Raw genomic sequence first — 27,712 nt, 5'->3', positions numbered from 1 at the left:
TGTAGATCCCTCCACGACGCTTTGCTTGCAACTGCACCAGCTGACTGCCCCACCATTCAAAATATACACATATCCGGTTTGTGACTTGGAGTCATCCAGATCTGTGTCGAAGCTAGCATCAACGTAACCCTTTACGACGAGCTCTTCATCACCTCCATAAACGAGAAACATATCCTTAGTCCTTTTCAGGTACTTCAGGATATTCTTGACCGCTGTCTAGTGTTCCATGCCGGGATTACTTTGGTACCTTCCCACCAAACTTACGGAAAGGTTTACATCAAGTCTGGTATACAACATGGCATACATAATAGACCCTATATATGGCCGAGGCATAGGGGATGACACTCATATTTTCTCTATCTTTTGCCGTGGTCGGGTGTTGAGCCGTGCTCAATCTCACACCTTGCAATACAGGCAAGAACCCCTTCTTGGACTGATCCATATTGAACTTCTTCAATATCTTGTCATGGTACGTGCTTTGTGAAAGACCAATGAGGCGTCTCGATCTATCTCTATAGATATTGATGCCTAATATGTAAGCAGCTTCTCCAAGGTCCTTCATTGAAAAACACTTATTCAAGTAGGCCTTTATGCTTTCCAAGAGTTCTATATCATTTCCCATCAATAGTATGTCATCCACATATAATATGAGAAATGCTACAGAGCTCCCACTCACTTTCTTGTAGACACAGGCTTCTCCATAAATCTGCATAAACCCAAATGCTTTGATCATCTCATCAAAACAAATGTTCCAACTCTGAGATGCTTGCACCCGCCCATAGATCGAGCGTTGGAGCTTGCATACCTTGTCAGCATTCTTAGGATCGACAAAACCTTCCGGCTGCATCATATATAGTTCTTCCTTAAGGAAACCATTAAGGAATGCCATTTTGACGTCCATTTGCCATATCTCATAATCATAGAATGCAGCAATTGCTAACATGATTCAGACAGACTTCAGCTTCGCTACGGGTGAGAAGGTCTCATCGTAGTCAACCCCTTGAACTTGTCGATAACCCTTAGCGACAAGCCGAGCCTTATAGATGGTTACATTACCATCCACGTATGTCTTCTTCTTAAAGATCCATTTATTTTCTATGGCTCGACAATCATCGGGAAAGTCAGTCAAAGTCCATACTTCATTTTCATACATGGATCCTATCTCGGATTTCATGGCTTCAAGCCATTTGTTAGAATCCAGGACCGCCATCGCTTCTTCATAGTTCGAAGGTTCACCATTGTCTAACAACATGATTTCCAGGATAGGGTTGCCGTACCACTCTGGTACGGAACGTCCTTGTGGACCTACGAAGTTCAGTAGCAACTTGATCTGAAGTTTTATGATCATCATCATTAACTTCCTCTCTAGTCGGTGCAGGCACCACCGAAACATTTTCTTGAGCTGCGCTACTCTCCGGTTCAAGAGGCAATACTTTATCAAGTTCTACTTTCCTCCCACTTACTTCTTTCGAGAGAAACTCTTTCTCTAGAAAGGATCCAGTCTTGGAAACAAAGATCTTGCCTTCGGATCTGAGGTAGAAGGTATACCCAATAGTTTCCTTAGGGTATCCTATGAAGACGCATTTTTCCGATTTGGGTTCGAGCTTTTCAGGTTGAAGTTTCTTGACATAAGCATCGCATCCCCAAACTTTTAGAAACGATGGCTTATGTTTCTTCCAAAACCACAATTCATACGGTGTCGTCTCAACGGATTTTGGCGGAGCCCTATTTAAAGTGAATGCGACAGTCTCTATAGCATAACCCCAAAATGATAGCGGTAGATCGGTCATAGACATCATAGATCGCACCATATCCAATAGAGTGCGATTATGACGTTTAGACACACCATTACGTTGAGGTGTTCCAGGCAGCTTGAGTTGTGAAATAATTCCACATTTCCTTAAGTGTGTGCCAAATTCGTGACTCAAATATTCCCCTCCACGATCTGATCGTAAGAACTTTATTTTCCTGTCACGCTGATTCTCAACCTCACTCTGAAATTCCTTGAACTTTTCAAAGGTCTAAGACTTGTGTTTCATCAAGTAGACATACCCATATCTACTTAAGTCATCAGTGAGGGTGAGGACATAACGATAACCACCACGAGCCTCAACACTCATTGGACCGCACACATCAGTATGTATGATTTCCAATAAGTTGGTTGCTCGCTCCATTGTTCCGGAGAACGGAGTCTTGGTCATTTTTCCCATGAGGCATAGTTCGCACGTGTCAAATGATTCATAATCAAGAGACTCCAAAAGTCCATCTACATGGAGTTTCTTCATGCGTTTGACACCAATGTGACCAAGGCGGCAGTGCCACAAGTATGTGGGACTATCATTATCAACCTTATATCTTTTGGCATTCACACTATGAATATGTGTAACATCACGCTCGATATTAAATAAGAATAAACCATTAACCAGCGGGGCATGACCATAAATCATGTCTCTCATATAAATAGAACAACCATTATTCTCAGATTTAAATGAGTAGCCATCTCGCATTAAACGAGATCCAGATACAATGTTCATGCTCAAAGTTGGTACTAAATAACAATTATTGAGGTTTAAAACTAATCCCGTAGGTAAATGTAGAGGTAGCGTGCCGACGGCGATCACATCGACCTTGGAACCATTCCGACGCGCATCGTCACCTCGTCCTTCGCCAGTCTCCGCTTATTCTGCAGCTCCTATTTTGAGTTACAAATATGAGCAACTGCACTGGTATCAAATACCCAGGAGCTACTACGAGCGCTGGTTAGGTACACATCAATAACATGTATATCACATATACCTTTGGTATTGTCGGCCTTCTTATCCGCTAAGTACTTGGGGCAGTTCCGCTTCCAGTGACCGTTTCCCTTGCAATAAAAAAACTCAGTCTCAGGCTTGGGTCCATGCTTTGGCTTCTTCCTGGCAACTGGCTTACCGGGCGGCAACTCCCTTGCCGTACTTCTTGAAGTTCTTCTTACCCTTGCCTTTCTTGAACTTAGTGGTTTCATTCACCATCAACACTTGATGTTCCTTTTTGATCTCCACCTCCGCTGATTTCAGCATTGAATATACCTCAGGAATGGTCTTTTCCATCCCCTGCATATTGAAGTTCATCACAAAGCTCTTGTAGCTAGGTGGGGGCGATTGAAGGATTCTATCAACGACCGCATCATCTGGGAGATTAACTCCCAGCTGAGATAAGCGGTTGTGCAACCCAGACATTTTGAGTATGTGCTCGCTGATAGAACTATTCTCCTCCATCTTACAACTGTAGAACTTGTCGGAGACTTCATATCTCTCAACCCGGGCATGAGCTTGGAAAACCATTTTCAGCTCTTGGAACATCTCATATGCTCCGTGCTGCTCAAAACGCTTTTGGAGCCCCGGTTCTAAGCTGTAAAGCATGCCACACTGAACCAGGGAGTAATCATCACTACGCGACTGCCAGGCGTTCATTACGTCTTGAGTTGCTGGGAAAACAGGTGCATCACCTAGTGGTGCTTCAAGGACATATGCTTTCTTGGCAGCTATGAGGATAATCCTCAGGTTACGGACCTAGTCCGTGTAGTTGCTACCATCGTCTTTCAGATTGGTTTTCTCTAGGAACGCGTTGAAGTTGAGGGCAACATTAGCGTGGGCCATTTGATCTATAAGACATATTGCAAAGTTTTAGACTATGTTCATGATAATTAAGCTTATCTAATCAAATTATTTAATTAACTCCCACTCAGATAGACATCCCTCTAGTCCTCTAAGTGATACATGATCCGAGTCAACTAGGCCGTGTCCGATCATCACGTGAGACGGACTAGTCATCATCGGTGAACATCTTCATGTTGATCATATCTTCTATACGACTCATGTTCGACCTTTCGGTCTTCCGTGTTCTGAGGCCATGTCTGTACATGCTAGGCTCGTCAAGTCAACCTAAGTGTATTGCGTGTGTAAATCTGGCTTACACCCGTTGTACGCGAACGTTAGAACCTATCACACCCGATCATGACGTGGTGCTTCGGAACAACGGACCTTAGCAACGGTGCACAGTTAGGGGGAACACAATTCTTGATATTTTAATGAGGGATCATCTTATTTATGCTACCGTCGTTCTAAGCAAATAAGATGTAAAAACATGATAAACATCACGTGCAATCAAATAGTGACATGATATGGCCAATATCATTTTGCTCCTTTTAATCTCCATCTTCGGGGCGCCATGATCATCATCGTCACCGGCATGACACCATGATCTCCATCATCGTGTCTTCATGAAGTTGTCTCTCCAACTATTACTTCTACTACTATAGCTAACGGTTAGCAATAAAGTAAAGTAATTACATGGAATTTTCATTGACACGTAGGTCATACAATAAATTAAGACAACTCCTATGGCTCCTGCCGGTTGTCATACTCATCGACATGCAAGTCGTGATTCCTCTTACAAGAACATGATCAATCTCATACATCACATATATCATTCATCACATCCTTTTGGCCATATCACATCACACGGCATATGCTGCAAGAACAAGTTAGACGTCCTCTAATTGTTGTTGCAAATTTTTACGTGGCTGCTATAGGTTTCTAGCAAGAACGTTTCTTACCTACGCCAAAACCACAACGTGATATGCCAATTTCTATTTACCCATCAAAAGGACCCTTTTCATCGAATCCGATCCGACTAAAGTGGGAGAGACAGACACCCGCTAGCCACCTTATGCAACTAGTGCATGTCAGTCGGGGGAACCTGTCTCATGTAAGTGTACGTGTAAGGTCGGTCCCGGCCGCTTCATCCCACGATGCCGTCGAATCAAGATAAGACTAGTAACGACAAGTAAATTGACAAAATCGATGCCCACAACAACTTGTGTTCTACTCGTGCATAGAAACTATGCATAGACCTAGCTCATGATGCCACTGTTGGGGATCGTAGCAGAAATTTAAAATTTTCTACGCATCACCATGATCAATCTATGGAGTCATCTAGCAACGAGAGAGAGAGGAGTGCATCTACATACCCTTGTATATCGCGAGCGGAAGCGTTCAAGAGAACGGGGTTGATGGAGTCGTACTCGTCGTGATCCAAATCACCGATGATCCTAGCGCTGAACGGACAGCACCTCCGCGTTCAACACACGTACGAAGCGGAGACCCCTCCTCCTTCTTGATCCAGCAAGGGGGAGGAGAAGTTGATGGAGATCCAGCAGCACGACGGCGTGGTGGTGGAAGCAGCGGGATTTCAGCAGGGCTTCGCCAAGCGCTACTGGAGGAGGAAGAGGTGTCACGGGAGGGAGAGGGAGGCGCCAGGGCTTAGGGTGCGGCTGCCCTCCCTCCCCTCCACTATATATAGGGGCTAGGGGGTGCATGTCCCCTTGGAGATCCCATCTAGAGGGGGGCGGCCCCCGGGGCGGCGGCCCCTCGGGGGGCAAAGGCCCCCTTAGGGTTTCCAACCAGGGGGCGCATGCCCCCTCGGGGGGCAACGGCCCTCTAGGGTTTCCAACCCTAGGCGCCTTGGGCCCTTTGGTGGGGCGCACCAGCCCACCAGGGGTTGGTTCCCATGCCACTTCATCCCATGGGGCCCTCCGGGATAGGTGGCCCCACCCGGTGGAACCCCAGGACCCTTCCGGTGGTCCCGGTACAATACCGGTGACCCCCGAAACTCTCCCGGTGGCCGAAACTGGACTTCCTATATATATAAATCTTTACCTCTAGACCATTTCGGAACTCCTCGTGATGTCCAGGATCTCATCCGGGACTCGGAACAACTTTCGGTTAACCGCATACTAATATCTCTACAAATCTAGCGTCACCGAACCTTAAGTGTGTAGACCTTACGGGTTCGGGAGACACGTAGACATGACCGAGACAACTCTCCGGTCAATAACCAACAGCGCGATCTGGATACCATTGTTGGCTCCCACATGCTCCACGATAATCTCATCGGATGAACCATCATGTCGAGGATTCAATCAATCCCGTATACAATTCCCTTTGTCTATCGGTATGATACTTGCCCGAGATTCGATCATCGGTATACCGATACCTTGTTCAATCTCGTTATGGCACATCTCTTTACTTGTTCCCGTAATACATCATCCCGTGGACAACTCCTTGATCACATTGAGCTCATTAGGATGATGTCCTACCAAGTGGGCCCAGAGATACCTCTCCGTCATACGGAGTGACAAATCCCAGTCTCGATTCGTGCCAACCCAACAGATACTTTCGGGGATACTCGTAGTGTACCTTTATAGCCACCCAGTTACGTTGTGACGTTTGGCACACCAAAAGTACCCTTACGGTATCCGGGAGTTGCACAATCTCATGGTCTAAGGAAAGGATACTCGACATTAGAAAAGGTTTAGCAGACGAACTACACGATCTTGTGCTATGCTTAGGATTGGGTCTTGTCCATCACATCATTATCCTAATGATGTGATCCCGTTATCAATGGCATCCTATGTCCATGGTTAGGAAACCGTAACCATCTATTGATCAACGAGCTAGTCAACTAGAGGTTCACTAGGGACATGTTGTGGTCTATGTATTCACACATGTATTACGATTTCCGGATAACACAATTATAGCATGAACAATAGACAATTATTATGAACAAGAAATATAATAATAACCATTTTATTATTGCCTCTAGGGCGTATTTCCAACACTAACCCTAACGAAATCGGTCCCACCAACTTGACATGTCGGTCCCATCGAGAATCCTAACGTTCACATTTTGAACTAAATCGGTCTGACCGAGTTTCATGATTCGATCCCATCGAGTTTGGTGATTTGCGTGTAACGGTTAGATTTTGTGTGGAGGCTATAAATACCCCTCCAGCCACTCTTCATTCGAGTAGAGAGCCATCAGAACATGCCTACACTTCCAATACATATTTTCTGAGAGAGAACCACCTACACTTGTGTTGAGGTCAAGATATTCCATTCCAACCACATAAATCTTGATCTCTAGCCTTCCCTAAGTTGCTTTCCACTCAAATCTTCTTTCTACCAAATCCAATCCTATGAGAGAGAGTTGAGTGTTGGGGAGACTATCATTTGAAGCACAAGAGCAAGGAGTTCATCATCAACACACCGCTTGTTACTTCTTGGAGAGTGGTGTCTCCTAGATTGGCTAGGTGTCATTTGGGAGCCTCCGACAAGATTGTGGAGTTGAACCAAGGAGTTTATAAGGGCAAGGATATCGCCTACTTCGTGAAGATCTACCCGAGTGAGGCAAGTCCTTCATGGGCGACGGCCATGGTGGGATAGACAAGGTTGCTTCTTCGTGGACCCTTCGTGGGTGGAGCCCTCCATGGACTCGCGCAACCGTTACCCTTCGTGGGTTGAAGTCTCCATGAACGTGTATGTACGATAGCACCACCTATCGGAACCACGCCAAAAATCTCCGTGTCAACATTGTGTTTGCTCCCTCAAACTCCTCCCTTTACCCTCATATGCAATTGTTTTACATTCCGCTGCTATACTCTTAGAATTGCATGTGTAGGTTGATTACTTGTTTGTCCTAAGTTGCTAAAATCTGCCAAGAACTAAAATAGGGAAAATGCTAGATTTTTATTTGGTCAAGTAGTCTAATCACCCCCCCTCTAGACATACTTTCAATCCTACACATCTTTTGTCCTACCCTCCCGTGGCAGCGGGGTCCTAGCAGAAACTAAGGGATAGTAAGGCCTCCTTTTAATAGAGTACTGGACCAAAGCATTAACACATAGTGAATACATGAACTCCTCAAACTACGGTCATCACCGGTAAGTATCCCGATTATTGTCACTTCGGGGTTAACGGATCATAACACATAATAGGTGACTATAGACTTGCAAGATAGGATCAAGAACTCTCATCTATTTATGAGAACATAATAGGTTCAGATCTGAAATCATGGCACTCGGGCCCTAGTGACAAGCATTAAGCATAGCAAAGTCATAGCAACATCAATCTCAGAACATAGTGGATACTATGGATCAATCCCTAACAAAACTAACTTGATTACATGATAAATCTCATCCAACCCATCACCGTCCAGCAAGCCTACGATGGAATTACTCACGCACGGCGGTGAGCATCATGAAATTGGTGATGAAGGATGGTTGATGATGACGATGGCGACGGATTCCCCTCTCCAGAGCCCCGAACGGACTCTAGATCAGCCCTCCCGAGAGAGTTTAGGGCTTGGCCGTGGCTCTGTATCGTAAAACGCGATGAATCCTTATCTCTCGGTTTTTTCTCCCCGAAGTGAATATATGGAGTCCAGGTTGAGGTCGGTGGAGCGTCAGGGGGCCCACGAGGCAGGGGGCACGCCCAGGGGGCAGGCATGCCCCCACCCTCGTGGACAGGTGGGGCACCCCCTGACGTGGATCTTCCTTCCAATATTCATTATATATTCCAAAATAATGCTCCGTTGATTTTCAGGTCATTTCAAGAACTTTTATTTCTGCACAAAAATAACACCATGACAATTCTGCTGAAAACAGCGTCAGTCTGGGTTAGTTCCATTCAAATCATGCAAGTTAGAGTCCAAAACAAGGGCAAAAGTGTTTGGAAAAGTAGATACGACGGAGACGTATCATTGTACAACCAAGAGACGATGTGTGCATCATCCTAGAGCTAGGTCGGATCCCGTGGACGCGGCGGCCCGGTGATGTGGTCGCCGATGCATGGCGTGCTTCTAGAACATCACCTCAAAGAGAGTGCGCCAGTGGGAGGAGTTGGGAGGGTTCGGCGAGAGCACGATCGGGATGTGCTGGTTGATGAAGACGCCCGACTGAGGGGAGAGAGCAGGGGGCGCCGTGGAGGTGGAAGCGCCAGGATAAGGGACGAAGAGAGCCCCGTGGTTGAAGATAGAGGGAGTGAGGAGGGTTGCGTTGGATGCCTGGCTGGTGACCGGCGTGGCCGGCGTGCGAGGTGTGTCGCTGGCGCCATGGCCGGGACGGGGAGGAGGTGGCGGGGGTGGGGGAGGTGGCGGAGTAGACATGGCGACGTGAGGCAGTTGGGGAAGGGAGAGGGCAGCGGAATAGGTTTAGAGACGGGAGAGATATCCAGCGTCTGATACCATGCGGACAAGTGAATGAATGGGCTTTCCACCTTGGGTGGTGCCTGCGTATGATCGCATGTATATATAGGTTTGCATGTACAGAGGAAGCGCAGCGTGCTGGAGAGATAATGATGGTGATTGTGGGATCATGCAGGAGGACGTGCTAGGTGAGCTGGGTCAGAGTGTTTGACTAATGCAACTAACAGAAATGCATGCAATGACGAGTTGGATATAATAGAATTGTCCGCGCACGGGCCCTTCAGGTGTCCATACTTTGGTCGACCTAAGCGTATATACTATGTTATGTGTCTGTTAAATTTTGATACCAATAATTCTACATCGACAGGCTTGTTACAGAAGTTTAATGGACTCTTCCTGTAATTCTCTCCATCATCCTTGAATTTTAGCTGGCGGGGCCCCTTCCTCCCTCTTAATACAATCACAACTTGCCAAGTCAAACCCATCCCATAAAATGCTCGTAAAGATCCGTCGATGTAGCATTACTCTCGTGATACCTTCCTTCGCTCTTCCGTCCGAAATCAATAGTTCCGCATGAGAACCTGTTATTCAGCAAGATGGCAGTTGTTTTCATGAGAAACTTTCAATCTAGTCATCTTTAATCTTTAATCTATCCCTAATAATAAAGCACGGATTGACTCTACGGGTTCACCGTCACAATACGCTTTCTTCCTGTAAATTTACGCTTTTAATTTGATTTAAAACATATACACGAGGTGGTACTAAAGCGTTAATAATAAAAATAAGAAAAGGCCAACCTAAATCCCGACACATCCACCCCCACCTACCCCATCGTCTTCCTGCCCCGATCCCAGCCCACTAGCCGCTCCTAGCCAATTGCCCCACCCCCGCGCCTCCTCGTTGCTGTGCCGCCGGCGATGTGCGGCGCTCCCGGCCACGCGCCGCTAGCCTCTTCCCGGCCACGCGCCCCGGCGACTCCTCCCTACTCCACTCCCCTTGAGTCGCGCCGCCCCCGACCACGTTGGGACTGGGACACGTCACCTCCCAGCTCCGTCCCAGTGACCAGTGCAACTCCTCCTTCATGTGGCCTGTTGGTAAGAGCTCTGGCTGCTCCTTTGATTCGTTGTTCTTCCCAACCATTAGAGATTTGTTTTTGCATCAAATTGTAGGACATCTGTTTGATACAATGTCCACAAGAATATTCATGTGTAACGCACGGTGCAGCCCCACCTCTCTCTCTCTCTCATACATCGTGCTCTACTTGCAAGTTTGTGTTAGCCACCTATTTTGTTAATATGCTTTTCAAGGCCTACTAATATTTTGTCAGATTTCTCACACATTGTATGAGGGCTTTAGTGAATAATTTATAAAAGAGTGGAATCACAATCTAGAAGGCCAATTTATATAGAGGCAATGATCTACTGAACGTTGCTAATAATGATGCTACAGTTTTTCGGAATAAACCGGAAACTATAGGAACAATATAGTAGTGGTGAAATTTTGGATAGAGTGATAAACAACTTTTGTACTTTTCTTATTCAGATTAAAGGGAGATCACCCCCAGCTACTTAACAAAAAAATAAAATATATATACATGCTACAAATAAGTTCAAATCCTTGGGTGGGTTCAAATATTTTGTCATGAGAAGTCCATATGTTCAGTTTTGGGAAAGTATACCTCCCGCTGAAAGAGCAGGGGAAAGACCGTTTCATTTACGCCAAGGTCACCCTGATGCTGATCACCAGCGGGGCATTGGCAGTACTATGTCGCCTGGACGGCCACCTCTGCAACTACACGGTTAAGGAGATAGGCGAGGTCGAGCCTGAGATCCGTAGCATGCATGACTCCGTGGACATGGCAGCGGCCATGGCCCGGTAGCGGTGTTGATTTCTGTGTGTAGGTTTTTTCTGGTAGTGACACCTATGAAGAAGGTTAGGTGATCCATACGGGCAGGGATGCTACTGAGTTGGAAGAGTAGCCAACATAACACCAACCATAACATGTGCTTCTTACTCTGTGTATGGCTTGCTGTCAAAACACCAAACATAACATGTGCTTGGTTAGTTTAGTCAAGCCATTAGTTGTCTATAATGTACGAAATTGCAATGTTCTCATGTGTGTTATGATGTTTCAAGTATACTACTTCTCTGTTTTCTCGGAAAAAAAAGTATAGTGCTTCTCTTAAGAAGGTGGAGCCAACGAGGCATCACATAACTGTGTTTGATGCATTCTTTAGGTCGAGGGTCTGATAATGGACATAACACAGCTACTGGAGAGGAGATTAAAATATGGAAGATAGCAACAGAGGGGGAAGCTGAGGCTGGTAGATCCACTGAGCAAGAGTCCCAGACCCAGGTGTGTTTATAATTGAGTTGTTTGTAAGACCAATGCTGCATGGATGGTTGAACTCAGAGTCTCTGTAGTTATTTAGCTGAAGGTGTGCATGAGTTTGAGCTATATATTATTTTTGTATTTTTAACTTTAGAACCATGAAAGTTGTCCCTTTTTTATAAATAACTTCATGTGGAGAAATATTGTTTTTGAGGGAAACAAGGTCAAGAATTCGCATTAGTGGTTGGCAGTGGTAATATAATAAGTTCGCATTTTATACTAGCTAGCAAGACTTCACAGAACCGATGCCTCAAACTTCAGAGAAGATGGGCATGAATGACTGTTTTGGTTGCAACTCCAACAACACGTGCATCATATTTCTGTGCATCCGGTAGCTTATGCAGCCCATAATTAGTTTCCGGCAGATTGATGATTGGGATAAGTACATAGAATGCCCCTGTATAGGTGCGTACAGAATGACGATTGGGAGTTTTCTGAAGGTTAGAATTCCAGCATATTAGTATCTTCATTTTCCAACAGACTAAAAGGATATAAGTTTTGGTTATGCGCCCATTTGTGTGTGCACGTGGGTAAAAGATCCTTGGAGATTTTCGTTTTTTTAGATCTCTCATGCACCTTGAGCTAGCAATCCAACCTACAATGTCACTTTTCGTATGAACAAGGCTCAAAATAAAATATTTTGAATACTGTCCTGACATTCTTGTGAATCTGCACCTCAAAGTTTTAATTTTTGCAGCAAACAATGCAGAGAAACAAGAGTAACAAGTACGGAGTAATAGATCATATAAATGTATGGTTGTGACTGATCAGTCATGGTCCAAGAACGATAGGGAAATTAAAACTAAGCAACACATGCCCGCATAATAGTAGAACCAGAGCAAGAGAAGAATGTTGACTAGCAGGTCGACAATGACGCCTGCTAAGGGAGCATCCATACGTGCATCCTTTTGCCACTGCCGAAGCCCCCTATCCTCGAGCTTGATAGTCTCGTGTGCCATCCTCGACGACGTCCTCGCCATGGCCCCCAAGCCTCGCAACTACGTCGCCAACTGCCACCAAAACTGAGCACATTGGCAAACCAGGATGAGGACAGCCCATACCGCACCCGAGGTAGTACTTTGAGTCATGCCTACAAACAAGTTTCTTTCTACGAAAACAAAACTTTTGTTTCTGGCAGCATGTTCCTCCCAGGCATCAACATTATGCAACCTTGAAGCAAAGGATGAGGTAGCTAGCTCCCTTACTGTTGTTTTATTTGATTCTCCTAAGGCATTCCATACATAATTGTAACCCTGCCTAAGCTTCCTAGAAATACATACGTCTCGCTAGGAAGTTTGGATATGTTCTAACTCTTCTCAGTTAGGATTAGCTAGATATATTCTAACTGTTCTCAGTTTGGATATGCTCTAACTCTTCACAGTGAGGAGTATATATTGATCTTAGAAATTTGTCAGTGATGTAATGTTTTGTGTACAAGCTGATTCGTCTTTTTGGTGACATCAGGTTTTTAGTAGATGAAGGAGAAAGTCCGCGCCAAGAAGACCATTCTGATGGATTCAAGAGAATCAAGAGTGAAGCATCAAGATATGATAAATATGTCGATGACAAATATGCCTACCGAGATACTGAGTGGTTTCAGATATCTTTGGTTGATTTGGATTTGCTCACATAGAAAAAGGATGGCCACATATATATGGTAGTTACTTCCATGTCACAAAGGTGTTCTTCAGTAGGTACTGAACAATCACGTTGAACTTTCACAACAATCACATTCTCAGTGTTGTTGTCATATCATATATCTCTATAGTGTTTGATCACAATTTAGACAATTGATCTGATGTTGCTCATCTTTCAATATAATATCTTCTTTTTCCAGATTTACATTTCCATTCTGCAGGAGGACCTATGCTTTAGCATGTTGATTTCGTTTTAATTTTCATGTTGCTATATACTTTTGTCCTAGCCTAAGGACCTTGGCGATTCAAGAGTTGTAGGACATGATACATACTGTCAGTGTTAGTAGGAATTGTGGGCGTTAGCCCCCTGTTGAGTATTGCATATTTAGTACGTGCAAGTCTGCTAAGGGGCCTCGAGATATGCTTAGTTATGGTGCTAGGTCTTTTTTTCCCGTTGCAACGCACGGGCCTTTTTACTAGTCTCTCCCTAATAATAAAGCACGGATTGACTTCGTGGATTCACCGTCACAATACGCTTTTTCCCGTGATTTTACGCTTTCAGTTTAAATTTAAAATATATTCAAGGTGGTACTAATATTTTCATGCCGGCTGCCTGTACGTCAAAAGCATTGAGCGACTTGGGCCCGTTTTAGATCTGGCCCACCTGGTCCTATGTGTCCGTGTGTTTGATTTTTTTTAATTTAAAAAAGAAATTGGTCACAGCTGGGATTTGAGCCCTGGTCTACTGGATGTGTGTAAACACATCCGACCACTAAGCCTGGGCTCGTGAGTCTGATAACCTAAGCGTCATTTCGGCTATTTAGAATAGAAGGCAATGCGTGTGTACTTGGGCCAAGACAATGGGGACGGGCGTGCTGGGCCGGCCGACTGCCCATTGGGAGCAGGCTGGATGCTGTTTTCCATATTTGTTTACTTATTAAATAGTCCTATATTGCTATTTTACATAATTTTTTATCAGTTTATATATGTTCTTAGGTTGTCAAATATCAAGGAGCTGCTTCGGAAATTATGAAAGAATATGGCATGAATAAGAATTGTGCTTAGCGAAACAAATGAGGGGAAGAGCAATAGATATTATGCATAATTAAGCCGGCAAGAAAGAAAATAGGCTCTAATTGCATGGGAAATAAAGAAGTTAGGAATTAAACGGTAATTGCAGATTTTTTGAAGGAGGTGCGGGAATCAATGGCAGGCGTGTAATGCCCTTATTTATATCTTATGAATAAAAATGATGTGGCATCTTTTTCCTGTATGATCCTCACTAAATTCAGGCCATTCTTTCTTTCGTTGCAACATACAGCGTGACATGTTTTCTTTGTACTTATAATCCTTACTAAATTTGCGCCAAATTTATAACACATTAAACATTATGTTTGTGCATACAGTCCTCGCTAAATTTATGTCAATTGTTTCTACCGTTGTAACCCACGGACATATATATTGTTTTTTATATTTATATAAATAGAGGTATAATCTTATTGGTCCTCCCATTTCTTATGTCCATGGCATTTCTTCATATTGAGCTAGGCTATTCTACCGATAGTCTGCCCGGGGCCACTTGGCCTCTACCCCATTGGTCCGCGTAATGTTTCACCAATAGAAAAAACAGTGCCCTCCCAACCTATCCGTGCGACCCACCCCAACAAATCAAACCCACCATCTCATTTAGGAGATGAGGCAAAAAATAGTTGACCATGACTGGAATCAAACTTGCAACGTCCACTGTTTTTTGTGTTGATCGTGTTAGCCCGCAAAAAAAGTATTGATTTTTTTAAACTAAAGTTAAATTTGGTGGTTGTTTGTGTCCTTCACATACTGGTACTAAACTATTACGATGTAAAATCCGGATAACACAAACACAAGGCACAAGCATTAGATTGTGCAGATGTGGCCGTGATCTCAAACGCGACCGTTCATTGGTTGTCCATGCAGGCGATGCAATTCTTTATTGGTTCCAAACATACGTGGAACGTTCGCTGTGTAGTGAACATCATGACCGATAATGATGATAAAGAAAAGAAATGACAACAAGGATGGAGGCAGGATGGAGATGCTAGGGGTGATAATTTGTTTCTCCCGTTGCAACGCACGGGCCCTTTTGCTAGTCATAATAAAGCACGGATTGACTCCGTGGGTTCACCGTCACAATATGCTTCTTCCAATGAATTTACGCTTTCAGTTTTTTTCACCTATATTATTTTCTACATCCGAGGTGGTACTATTTTATCTGTGTATCTTTATCAAAATCAAAATAGATTGCATGATGCGTCTTGGTGGGCTTCATTGTCTGTCTTCTGACTCATGTTTGACCCAATCCAAGAGTCGAGCAAAAATCACACCGAGCTAGGACAGGAAATTGTGTCCGGTACAAACTCATAGATCGATGCACGTATGGAACGTCCCTAAAAACAAGGAGCCCGCCGCCCCTCTCAATCATGCCGGCGCCGCTACAGGGGATCTCTGTTCCCGAACTCGACATCTCCATCTATTCCGTGCAGTACCTTGGATCGGAAGCGGTTTCTGGCTCATCAGCTCCGCAGACGATCGTCGACAACGACGGAGAGATCACCCTGCAGTCATGGCCGTCGATTGCAAGAAGCGCATTGACATCACGGCAGCGCCCGTCTGTGCAAGTGACTCGACACCTTAGAGAGCAGAGAGCGGCGAGGTGGGAGCCGACTATGGGTGCTGGAGGAGAGCCGACCATGGGTGCATCGGCGTGTGTCAGCGGCTGCGTGGAGAGTTCCTTGAGGATCCCGAGTATGAATGTGCCAGAAAAGCTCCCGCTTGACGCCGGCAGCGGAACGCCGAGGAGTGCGCCGCCAACTACTGGTGCGTGGTGTACGTACACAAACCTGTGCAGCAGCAGCGCAAAGGGGACGTGAGTTGGTGCCTGGTGTTGGTAGATGAGTTCGGCAACATGATGATGATCATCACACACTTGGGCGCCGCCGGTGAGACGCTCTAGCTCCGTGTTGCTGTCTTTCTGTACGTACTGATCAATGCGTGTGTAAAGACACGTACTTCTCCATCTATTGATCGCTTTCCATGATGTTCTGCCTCCTTTTGCTAACACGTAACTGACCTCTACTCAATCTTCAATATCCTGTACGAAACAAGAAATTTTTCTGTACATCCCTTGAACTTTCTTTTCCTATAAATTAATTTGGTTTTCTAAAGGACAGTAACAATTCCATCTGAATCCGTCCAAGCAACGGATCTATGTACTGTAAGTTTTCTCAATTTCTTTTGTTCTTTCTCCCTGTTTTAATTTTTATTTTCATCGCCTTATTTGAACTTTTTTAGGTCAACGACGATTTCACAAAAAGATCACTAGAAAACCGACTAAACTTCCAATAGTTCACTGGTCTTTGTTTTGCTCAGTTATATTTATTTTATGCTTACAGCCGAACTAGATGACTTGATTATGGCGAAGGGTCAGAGCATGCAGTCTTCTAGACTACAGAAGTTATACCTGGACGATAAGATATGGTCTCATGCTTAAATTTACTTTTTATTATAGTCAGTATGGTCCAATATTGTCGTAGTATCCATCAAATATAAAGAGTTAAGTCTATATATATTGCATGAAGTAGCTATATATATACTATAGAACAGGCGCTAGCTACCAATACACATGTCTATATTTTATGTTTGCCTTCTAAAAAGGAGGAAGTAACTATTGGAAACATCATTTTTAGTGCAATATTCCATACTTATATAACTTATTACAAGCATCTTATATACACGCATGATTATGTTTAACACTAACATAAGAAATATCTTGAATTTTCATGGTTATAGATAGAACAAAACATACCAAATAAACTATAATCTAATTATTCTTTTATTTCGTGCCTAGAATACCTCATTTGTTACTGAAAGATAACAACCGCAGAATCTGTTGTTCTAGCCTGAATTAAAATAAGTAAATAATACATTATAAATATTTCAAATATGATAGTCTTCTTTTTTAAGGAAAAGGAGATTGGGATGGGTGAGGAAAGAGAGCAGATAGATTGGGGATTTTTAAGAGAGAGTGGGGCTGCTCTTCATGGTTGATTTATTGTAGAAATTGGATCAGTGCTTGGGGCTGATGTGCTGGTTGATTTACAGATGTGTACAAGCTCAAATGTGGTTCATGCAGATGGTGAACAGTGAGCTCCAATTGAATGTTGTGAAGAAGTGGACATTGTCACCTGGAGATAGCGGTGGTAGCTGAAATTTTCCCAAACGTTGATGTCCTTCAACCATTACACTACAGGAGTTGTTTTCTGAAAGAGATCCCTTTCTGAATTATTAGTTCAAAAAAAAACAAGTACAATTCATCTAGCAGCATACAACCAAATGGACACAGCTAAGCAGGTTATTCAAACAATCTTACAGGAATCTGCTACTTTCGAAGATAACTTACATGATTCTGGAGATTGCTACCCTGTTCTCTCCGAGTTCACTGACCTTCTGCATGGGAGGCATAGTCTTTCATTTTTTGGCAACTGGATCAACAACCATGCGGTGGTATGCAGAAAAGTATGTTAGATCCATAGACTAATATTTTTGTTTGGTCTCTATGCATTTACTTGTGTCTCGTGTTTCTTAAGAATATCGCCTGATATGTGACTAATAAGTTAAGAGATTGCATCTGCAGTAGTCTGTAGCTACATAGAGGATGACTAGCCATTGACAAGCACGATAATGTTTTTATTCCCTCTTCCAGGCAATGAAGGTTAGACAATTATCTTCATGTTTATTTGAATGAAATGAAATTTGTGGACAGTGCGACTCCATTCATAAACTAGAGCCCAGTAGTATGTTCACCTAGATGGTTATATTTTCTTCTTAGAATAATTTACCATGTGAGAATTAGTCTATGCATTAGGATTATAATTATTTATGTGGCATTGCCTCATAAAGATTTACATTGCAGTCTTGCTAAGTTTCAGTCGACTGAGTCTCAGTCGATGCTATATCCGTGAGATCTTACATTGATATTCGTGAAAAAATATATTTGTTTTTTCTCTCTCTTGCATGTTATGCACTTGACCAAAACTTGGTTAAATCTTAATCGACTTAGACCTAGCCACACCCTTTTGTTATCTAACAATTGTACACCAACCAATGACGAGACGGTCAAAATCTGCACACATTCAACACTCATTGTGATAAGTGGTTAAATACATAATTCTTTTATCCCGTCGCAACGCACGGGCCCTTTTGCTAGTCATCTTTAATCATAGCAGTACAATGAACACCAAAAATAATAATAAAAGCTACATCTAGATTCGTAGACCACCTAGTGACGAGTATAAGCATTGAAGCGAGCCGAAGGCGCGCCGCCATCATCGCCCATACCTCGCAGGAGCCGGAGCACAACTTGTTGTAGTAGATAGTTAGGAATTTGTCGCGCTAAGGCCCCATATGACCAACACTCCAGAACAACAACCACCGCAGATGAAGAGAAGTTTAGTTCGGAAGGATCCAACCTGAGGACACATAAACAAAGATGAACAAAGACCGGATCCGAGCAGATCCACCAATGACAACCACAAACCGGATCTCGTGAGATCCGCAGGAGACACACCTCCACATGCCCTCTGATGATATTAGACGCACCACCGGCACAGGGGCTAAGCGGGGAGAGCCTTATTCCATCTCCAAGAAGGCACCGCTGTTTTGTCTTCCTGAACAGGACACACCCCTAACAAAACTTAAAGAAGCACCTAAAAACGGAGCCCTCCCGCCGGTAAGGACCGGGATCCACCGTGCACCTATGGCCCTTAGGCCATAGGAGATGTGGCAGATCGGCGACACAGTCGACTAGAGGAAGAAACCCTCGCCATATTTTCTTGGAGGAGAGACACAGGGACGAGAGATGTTGCACCTTACGTGGCACCCTTTTGAAACAAGGTGGCTGTTGACCGCAGGGATTAGCTCCGGGTGTAGGTAGGGTCAGATGGGAAAGTTCTAGTTGTACCCCGATACCAGTGTACCTGTACCCTCTATCCCATCGTCCATTTTTGCATCCAAGTCCGTGCTCGAGAAGTTTTCTTTTTCTCTTCTCCCAAACAAAGGAGCATTTGAACTCTAAACTTTGCAGATCAACCCAGATATTTGGCACAACATAAGTTTTTTAAACGATAAAATTCATTCAAAGTTCAAAAATTGACAAATTTATCTTTCTTCAAGAAAATAGAAAACATTATATACAATGAGTGATACTTGTGTATAGTTGTTCCGCAAAATTTCAGGGTCAAATGTCCTCTTGTTTGGAAGAAACCAAAAGAGAAATTTCTATGAAAGAGCATTTCTAGTAGAAGCCGCAAAAACCGGTACTGCAAAATCATTCTAGGGTCCCTAAAATGATTTTGCGGGAATACGAAGGTTCCGGCAGAACAAAACTCGTATCTCATGCTGAAATTTTAAAACTTCTTTGTACTACAAATAAACTTCATTACACCTAAAACTAAAGTACACATAAAAACGGCGGAATGAGGGATGAATTTGTCGCCGAAGGCTGTGATGGCTGCTAGTGCCAGGGCGGGCGATTTTGCAGCAGAGGGATAGGGTTTGGTAGGCCTAAATCCTGGCCGGGACCGTATATATAGGTTTGGAGGGACGGTTTTGCATACGGGCTAGCTTTAGTTTAAGGGATCTATTCGGGCCGAAAAAAAGCAAGATCCTGTAAAACGGACCGCGTTTTACTCGCATACGAGTTTCTACGGGATCTGCTATAGAGACGCTCTAAGAATAGCATGAATCTTAATGCAAATTGAATGGTCTAGATAGAGTATAGAAAACTCCAGGTCAAATCCGCACGGTCGTGTGCAAATACGTACGCCCCTTCCCTCGGAGCGAAACAAGCGTTGCATCCCCGGAACCCTAAACCCCAAGTCCTAACCCAGACCGCCCGACCCACCTGTGCGCGAAGCAAGACGAGAGACATGGGGCGGCGGTACGCAGCGAAGGGGAAGAAGAAGAGGAAGCTCGAAGATGGCGTGGCCTCCCGTGCCGACGACGCGCAGGAGTTACCGCCACCGGAGGGCGACGAAGGGAAGGGAGAGGAGGATGCGACGGAGGGGGACGAGACCGTGGAGGTAGCGGAGGGGATTCCCGTCCTGCCCCGGCCAGTAGATGGGAGGAAGCGGCCCAGGGCGATCTTCGTGCTCGAGAGGGCCTGCCTGGAGGTCGGCAAAGTCGGCAAGGTATATATACTGATTCCTCTGTTATTTCTGTTGGTTTCACAGCTCTGGCCTACGGGAATCCTTCCTGACGGAAGAACTTTTGCTTCACCAATTAGAGTTCTTGATAATGATGTTAACTGAGATCCTCCGTTCAGTAAGTTCACTATAGATTTAGTTTCCATAGGTTGGTTCCTTCTACTGTCTTGAAAGCCATCATGGGAGTTTCATTGGAGTTGGAATCTTGAGTATACGCAAAGATCCTAATCCAAAATCTGATTTCTTTCTTTAAAAAAATGGACTGCTTCAAGGATAATTAAATTAACCGTCTATTTGTTGTCTAGCTGTGTATTGGAGTCAAGATTGTTTCATTCGCTAATTTTTGCTGCTTATCTTTTGTATGTATGGGTAGGCTGGTCCAGGATTAATTTTTATGTGGATGTAAAATTAGTGGCTACTAGGATGTAAAGAGCAAGTGCTTTCTATACCAATTTGATAATTTGTATAGCTGTCGGTGTTTCCTGGAACAATCAGATGATTAAAGTGGGCAATACGTTTTCCACCAAACAAATGTTTGCTGTACATGTATGTTTGTTTTGACATCTCTCCTTGTAATTTTGTATAGACTATGCAAATCTTGAACTCGGACAATCATGCGAATTATTTGAGGAAGCATAATCGGAATCCTGCTGATTATAGGCCTGATATCATTTACCAGGTATTGTAAATTCTTGTTTTTTTTATTTCTTTGGACTACTACTGGCATATAACTAGAAAGCTATTCCGTTTATCTTCCATTTAGTAATCTGTCTTGTATACTTGTATTGCAAGGTAATCAAGCACAGAATTTTCTCTTAGAGTACTGTCTGTCCCTTTGTCTCTCCTGTCACTGTATCTCTCTCTCCCCCTAGATGATGCATATATGCGTTAGGAATTTTTTCTTGTCTTTCTGTGGTTGACCCCTGTTTGGTGCAAATTGAGGATTTCTATGAGAATCTGAGTTGGTTGTTAGGTTGCCTTGAAAAGTGTTCTTTATGTGATTACAAAGTACTCCCTCGATCTGTAAACTAATATAAGACCTTTTAGATCACTACTTTAGTGATCTAAAAGGCCTTATATTAGTTTTACAGAGGGAGTACATATGTATACTGTGACAAAGAAAAGGTCGATGGAACCAGCCAATCATTTGTCTCATTCCTTCCTGATTTGTTTCTAAAAGTTAACATCTTCTTCCGAATTGTTTTGCAGGCTCTATTGGCAATATTTGATAGCCCTCTAACTAAGGCTGGGAGGTTACAAGCTGTTTATGTTAGGACAGAAAAGGGGGTGTTGTTTGAGGTCAAGCCGAATGTTCTCTTGCCACGCACATGCAAACGTTTTTGTGGCTTGATGTGTAAGTTACGGATAGCAAAAGAGTAAATATTCTTCATCTTTGTGTTTCTGTCCTGAATTGTGCTGAAGTGCAAGTAATTTATGCGACACTGCAGCACAGTTATTGCAAAAATTGAGCATTACTGCAGTTGGGAGGCGTGAGAAGCTCCTTAATGTTATTAAAAATCCTGTTACTCAGTATCTGCCTGTTGGCTCAAAGAAGATTGGTGAGAATTTATATTATATTAGAAAAAGTAAAATATCTACCTGTTAGCTCATGGAAGCTGATTGATGTTTATTTGCTGCCTAGGCCTTTCATATAGTGCGGATAAGTCAGTTAAACTGAATGACTATGTTGCCGAATCCAGTGATGATGAAGCCCTTGTGTTTGTGGTGAGTGACAACTGTGACGTTGAGCTAATTTGTACTTTTGTCCCATCCTCTGTTATCATCTGGTGCCTAAATCCATCTCGTCTGTACAATGTTCCAGGTTGGTGCCATGGCTCATGGAAAGATTGACAGTGCATATACAGATGATTACATACAGAGTAAGTAGCCATATATGACCTTTTGGTGTGTAAAGAGTATTGTGTCCTGAGAATTACCTGGTACATTTCAGAATTGTATTCCGTATTTTCACATTAAATGTGCTTTTGCTATTGTTTGAATCTGTTAGAATAGTAGTGTATGATTATACCCAGGATGCACATTGTATAATAGACACTTTGCGCTTTTAGCATACTGTTAGTTGCAGCCAGCAAAGTTATATTAAAATAAGATGCACTCAGTTCAGCTTGTTGATATTTTTGTTATTACATACTGTTAAGTATGGTATATGTCTGCCAGGCCATCTAGAACAGGGCTCTTGTTTACCAGAAACTCTCTAGTCAGTGGCTATTGGCGGTAATGTTGGATAACCTGGCAATTTCACCCCTTTCCTGGATGCTTTTAAGTAGTTCACAAGTATAAGCTTACATTTTACAATTTCTTTGGAAGGACAAGTAGATAATTCTATTATGTCTCAAGGTGTACTACTCTACTTTATCATTTTTTCTGAGTATGAATATTAAAATTATATTTATGATCCGCATATTTTCTGTTCATGGTTTTCTTTGAGACTGTAGTGACATCTTAACTTGTTGCAGTTTCCAGCTACCCGCTCAGTGCTGCCTGCTGTTTAGGTAAAATATGCACCGCTCTGGAGCAGAAGTGGGACATCCAGTGAGGAAATTTTGGAAACGAGCAGCACGGAACATCTAGTGAGGAAATGTGCACCACTCTGGTTAGTTGATAGTGTAGGTGAGCGGCGATAAAAGTATTAACATGGATTCTTGCCTGCCGCTGATTCTTTTTGTGGAGGGACTTGAAGCTCTGGCTGTAAAAGTATTAACATGGAACGTTTCAAGCGCTTACGTATCTGTACAGGGCTTGCATTTATATACATGATGATTGTGTTGCTTATGATTCTTTATATTGAGTTGAGCGGGTTGGATAATTTTAGTTAAAATGTTTTGGTTTTTGCTTGAAGCAACCTAACGAGAGGCTGATACACATTGTAAATCTTGTGAAGATGTCCCTGTTACATTCTGCCAAATCTTTGTTTCTTAGCTACAGTTTCTTGTGTCATACTTGCAGCCTCCCGGGAGGACGGAGGTGGATGTACCCTTTGACCTTCGTAGGCTACTAAGCACCCATTTGCTTGTTTGCTGGAGCTGTGAAAATTAATTACTGTAGCTTACTTTCCAAAATTGGAAGTGTCACTAGTTTTAGAATAATGTAAACTTGAGAACTGTCTTGCTTCTTCTGAGAACAAGAGGTTTGTTACAAATCTGGAATCACTCCGGTAATATATATACTCCCTCCGTTCTAAAATAGATGACTCAATTTTGTATTAATGTTAGTATAAACTTGAGTCATCTATTTTGGAACGGAGGGAGTAGACATTATTACTAAATCTCTCGTTTTTATAGCAGGCACACATCAGAATAAAAATTGATTTGGTCCTAAATTACTATTAGGAGTAATGGAAACTTTAGCTTTTAGCATTATATGGTTCTTAACATAAGGAAGGTGTTATAAATCTGAAATGACTTCAGCTACGCAATATACACGCGCTCGGAAATGAGTGCTCCATTGCCATCAGCCTTCTTCAGATATGTTTTTCCCTTCTAAATTTCTGCCAGTATAGTGCCTCAAAGAGCATCTGGAGTATAAGCCATTAGACCCATCAAAATGGGAAAGCTTCTACCTTGGCGCCACATACGTGCATCTATGTTGCATAATTTCATCATCACCGTCAGTGAATTTGCTGCCACAATTGTTAGATATGTATTTCTCTATGTAATACGTTATGTGAACATTGTTAGCATAGTCCGAAGGCTGCTGCTTTTTTTGTTCACAAAATGTATGCGTGATTTGCAGCTTTTGAAGAAAATGCAGAAACTTTTTTGTGCAATTTATTATCTTTCTTGGAGGAAAAAAGACCAACAAAAGACAGAGAAGCAATTTTAGATTCCGTACAAGAACTTCAATGCCTTGTTCTTCCAATTAGAATGGCATTTACGCTAGGAAATTAGTAGATTTGTTGTGCAAAAAGGAACCGTGGTAAATGAAAAATATCCTTATGGGTGTCCACTGGGATCGACGTTGGCTCTTGCGATCTGGGGCAGATGACATAGGAGGACAAGTAGGAACAAGACAGGTTGTATCTTTCTACTCAGCACTTCCATGCCACATTTTTAGATTTACACATACTATGTTTGTCCCAATGCCTCACATGTCGAACAACGGCTCAGTTCAGTTCACCAAAAAAGATGGGATCGAGCTAAGGTCGGCCTTATGATCCGCAGGATAGGCCGCCGAGGTGTTTGCGTACTCTGAATCCATCTAGTTCAGATAGTGCAGTACACCCTAAACTATGTTTTTTTTTAAAAGGGGGTATCGCCCCAGCCTCTGCATCGGAATGATGCATACGGCCAATATTATTAATAAGCAAAAGGTCCAACAAAAGTCTTCAAGTCTCGCACAAAGAAATACAAAAAAAGGCTCACGAAGAGCAAAGCAGAAAAAAAAAAGGCCACAACCGGCTGGCAAAAGGTAGGAGCACTACATGACCGCCATCCAAACCAGTTGAAAATATCCCGTACTATCATCTCCCATCGGGTAGACCCAGTAATCAAACGCTCCCTGGCCTTCATCGGAGTGAGTAGCGACCACATACGAATCAACACAATGGTTCTGAAGATAACCTGCAAAAAATGAATGTTTGTTGTTCTGTTAAAGATCAAATCATTTCTGCAGTTCCAAACTGCCCACAATAAAGCACATACTCCCACATGAATGTGTCTCGATGTAGCAGTATCTATCCCATCAAGCCACATCCCAAATAACGTGTTGATAGAAGTCGGTGGAGTAATGTTGAAAGTTATGTGAACCGACCGCCACATAATTTTTGCCAGAGGACAATCAAGAAAGAGGTGTTTGATTGATTCATGTTGGTCACAAAAACTACATCTTGTAGATCCTGTCCAATTGCGTTTTACCAAATTATCGTTTGTTAAAATAACTTGTTTATGCACAAACCATATAAACACTTTAATTTTTAAAGGTAGTTTAACTTTTCAAACATGTTTCGATCTAGGAATCACGCTAGAGTTAATCACATCCAAATACATGGATTTAACCGAAAACTCTACATTCTTAGTTAGTTTTCAGTATAATTTATCGGGTTGTTGAGACAACTGGATGTCCATCAATCTTCTCACAAGAGTAAGCCAGGCTTCCCACCGGTTACCCACTAACATCCTCCGAAATTGAATATTGAGTGGAGTGGATTGAAGTACTGTTGCGACGTAAGCGTCTTTACGCTGAACAATGTTATACAAAGAAGGATATTGGAGTGCGAGGGGCGTCTCCCCCAGCCACGTATCCTCCCAGAACCTCGTAGCAGTACCGCTTTCAACGATGAACCTTGTCCTATTGAAAAAGAGTGACTTAACTCTCATCATTCCTTTCCAAAAAGGCAAATCAGCCGGCCTCACTGTCACATGGGCCAGGGTTCTAGAGTGGAGGTATTTGTTTCGCAAAATCTGAGCCCATGTGGCCTCCGTCTCGACAAAAAGCTTAAACAACCACTTGCTAAGGAGACATTTGTTCTTCACTTCCAGGTTCTCAATACCTAGACCCCCTTGGTCTTTCGTCCTACAAATGATATCCCATTTAGCAAGTCTGTATTTTCGCTTCAGTTCATCAGTCTGCCAGAAGAAGCGTGATCGATAAAAGTCTAACCTCTTCCGGACTCCAACCGGTACCTCGAAAAAGGAGAGAAGAAACATGGGCATACTCGTGAGGACCGAATTAATAAGAATTAGTCGTCCTCCGTATGACAACATCTCGCTTTTCCAGCAACTCAATTTCTTCTCAAAACAGTCCTCAATGCACTTCCATTCTCTGTTGGTCAGCTTATGATGGTAAATTGGTATACCTAGATACATGAAAGGTAAAGCCCCCAATTCACATACAAACAATTGTTTGTACGCATCTTGGTCATGATTAGCTCTCTTGAAACAGAACAATTGGCTCTTATGGAAATTAATCTTTAACTCGATCAATTGTTTGAATAAGCTTAACACTAGCTTCATGTTTCGCGCTTTTGCTAAATCGTGCTCCATGAAGATGATAGTATCATCGGCATACTGTAGAATGGATACACCTCCCTCAACTAAGTGTCGGACAAGGCCACCTACCTGACCCGCATCCTTAGCCCTTCCTACGAGAATTGTCAACATATCGACCACTATATCGAATAGGATAGGTGACATCGGATCTCCTTGCCTCAGCCCTTTGTGTGTTTGGAAATAGCGACCTATATCATCATTCACTTTAATCCCAACACTCCCTTTTTGCGTAAAAGAGTCTACCTGGTGTCTCTAGGCCTGATCAAAACCTTTCATACGCAAAGCCTGTTGAAGGAAGGGCCATTTGACCTTATCGTATGCTTTCTCAAAGTCCACTTTGAAAACAACTCTGTCCAGTTTTTTCGTGTAGATTTCATGGAGCGTTTCATGCAGGACGACAACCCCTTCTAGGATGTTTCTGTCCGGCATGAAAGCGGTTTGGGATGGCTGCACCACAGAGTGCGCAATTTGCGTAAGCCTATTCGTTTGAACCTTGGTGAAAATTTTGAAACTGACATTAAGAAGACAGATAGGCCTAAACTGCTCAATACGAACGGCCTCTGTTTTCTTAGGGAGTAGAGTTATCATTCCAAAATTAAGTTGAAACATCGGAAGCAAATCCCCTTTGACAATATGCCAACATTTTTTTATAAAACTCCACCGAAAAACCATCCGGCCCTGGTGCCTTATTGTTTTTCATTTGTGGAATGGCCTTAAACACCTCTTTCTCCGTAAATGGGGAAGTCAAAATCTCATTCGCGTCTGACGCAAGTTGAGAGACATCCTCAACCCTGGACTCATCTAAGGACACAAAGTTATCCTCGGGAGGCCCAAACAACTGCTTATAGTAATTGGTGATATACACTTTCAGATTCTCTTGTCCTAAAATCATCCCCTCGTCCTGCTCTAGCTGAAATATCCTCTTCTTGCGGTGTTTTCCATTTGCAATCATATGGAAGAACTGAGTGTTATCATCCCCTTGGACGATTTTGCGAACCTTAGCTCGCAACGCCTATCGTGGATCTAAGACTGACAGTAGAGTGGGGGTAGGTATGAGGAGGCAAGATCCTAGCTATGAAGTAGTTGTACACACAAGTTTACGAGTTCAGGCCCTTCACGGAGGAAGTAACATCCCTACGTCTCGGTGCCCGGAGGCGATCGACTGGATTGTGTATATGTGTGTGTTTACAAAGGATGCAAACCCTTGTCCCATAGGAGGGGGGTGACTTATATAGAGTGCGCCAGGACCCCAGCTCTCCTCCGTTACACAGGGTTCAATGTACATTAAGAGTGGAACGTTACTGGTAACGCTAGCAATTAAGTGATATAAATGACAATTAAGTCTATGAGTAAACGCCCGGCCGTTGTTGTGTAGAGTGGCTTTAGATCTTCTATACGTCGAGTGGCTTCTGT

General features: G+C 43.2%; 1 protein-coding gene across 1 annotated transcript; it reads left to right on the top strand.

Annotated features, from left to right (window-relative positions):
* Positions 1–19,894: 19,894 nt before the first annotated feature.
* LOC123154344 (ribosomal RNA small subunit methyltransferase nep-1-like) lies at positions 19,895–23,161 on the top strand. The gene is made up of 7 exons (XM_044573100.1): positions 19,895–20,276; positions 20,878–20,970; positions 21,501–21,645; positions 21,740–21,850; positions 21,934–22,016; positions 22,114–22,171; positions 22,769–23,161. Exons 1-7 carry the CDS (start codon positions 20,016–20,018, stop codon positions 22,846–22,848), a joined length of 831 nt encoding a protein of 276 aa, XP_044429035.1. The 5' UTR covers positions 19,895–20,015; the 3' UTR covers positions 22,849–23,161.
* Positions 23,162–27,712: the final 4,551 nt, after the last annotated feature.

The sequence above is a fragment of the Triticum aestivum genome, chromosome 7A (genome assembly GCF_018294505.1).
Source record: "Triticum aestivum cultivar Chinese Spring chromosome 7A, IWGSC CS RefSeq v2.1, whole genome shotgun sequence".
NCBI lineage: Eukaryota > Viridiplantae > Streptophyta > Magnoliopsida > Poales > Poaceae > Triticum > Triticum aestivum.
Note: the sequence above shows the minus strand (reverse complement) of the source record. Positions and strands in the feature narration are given on the sequence as shown.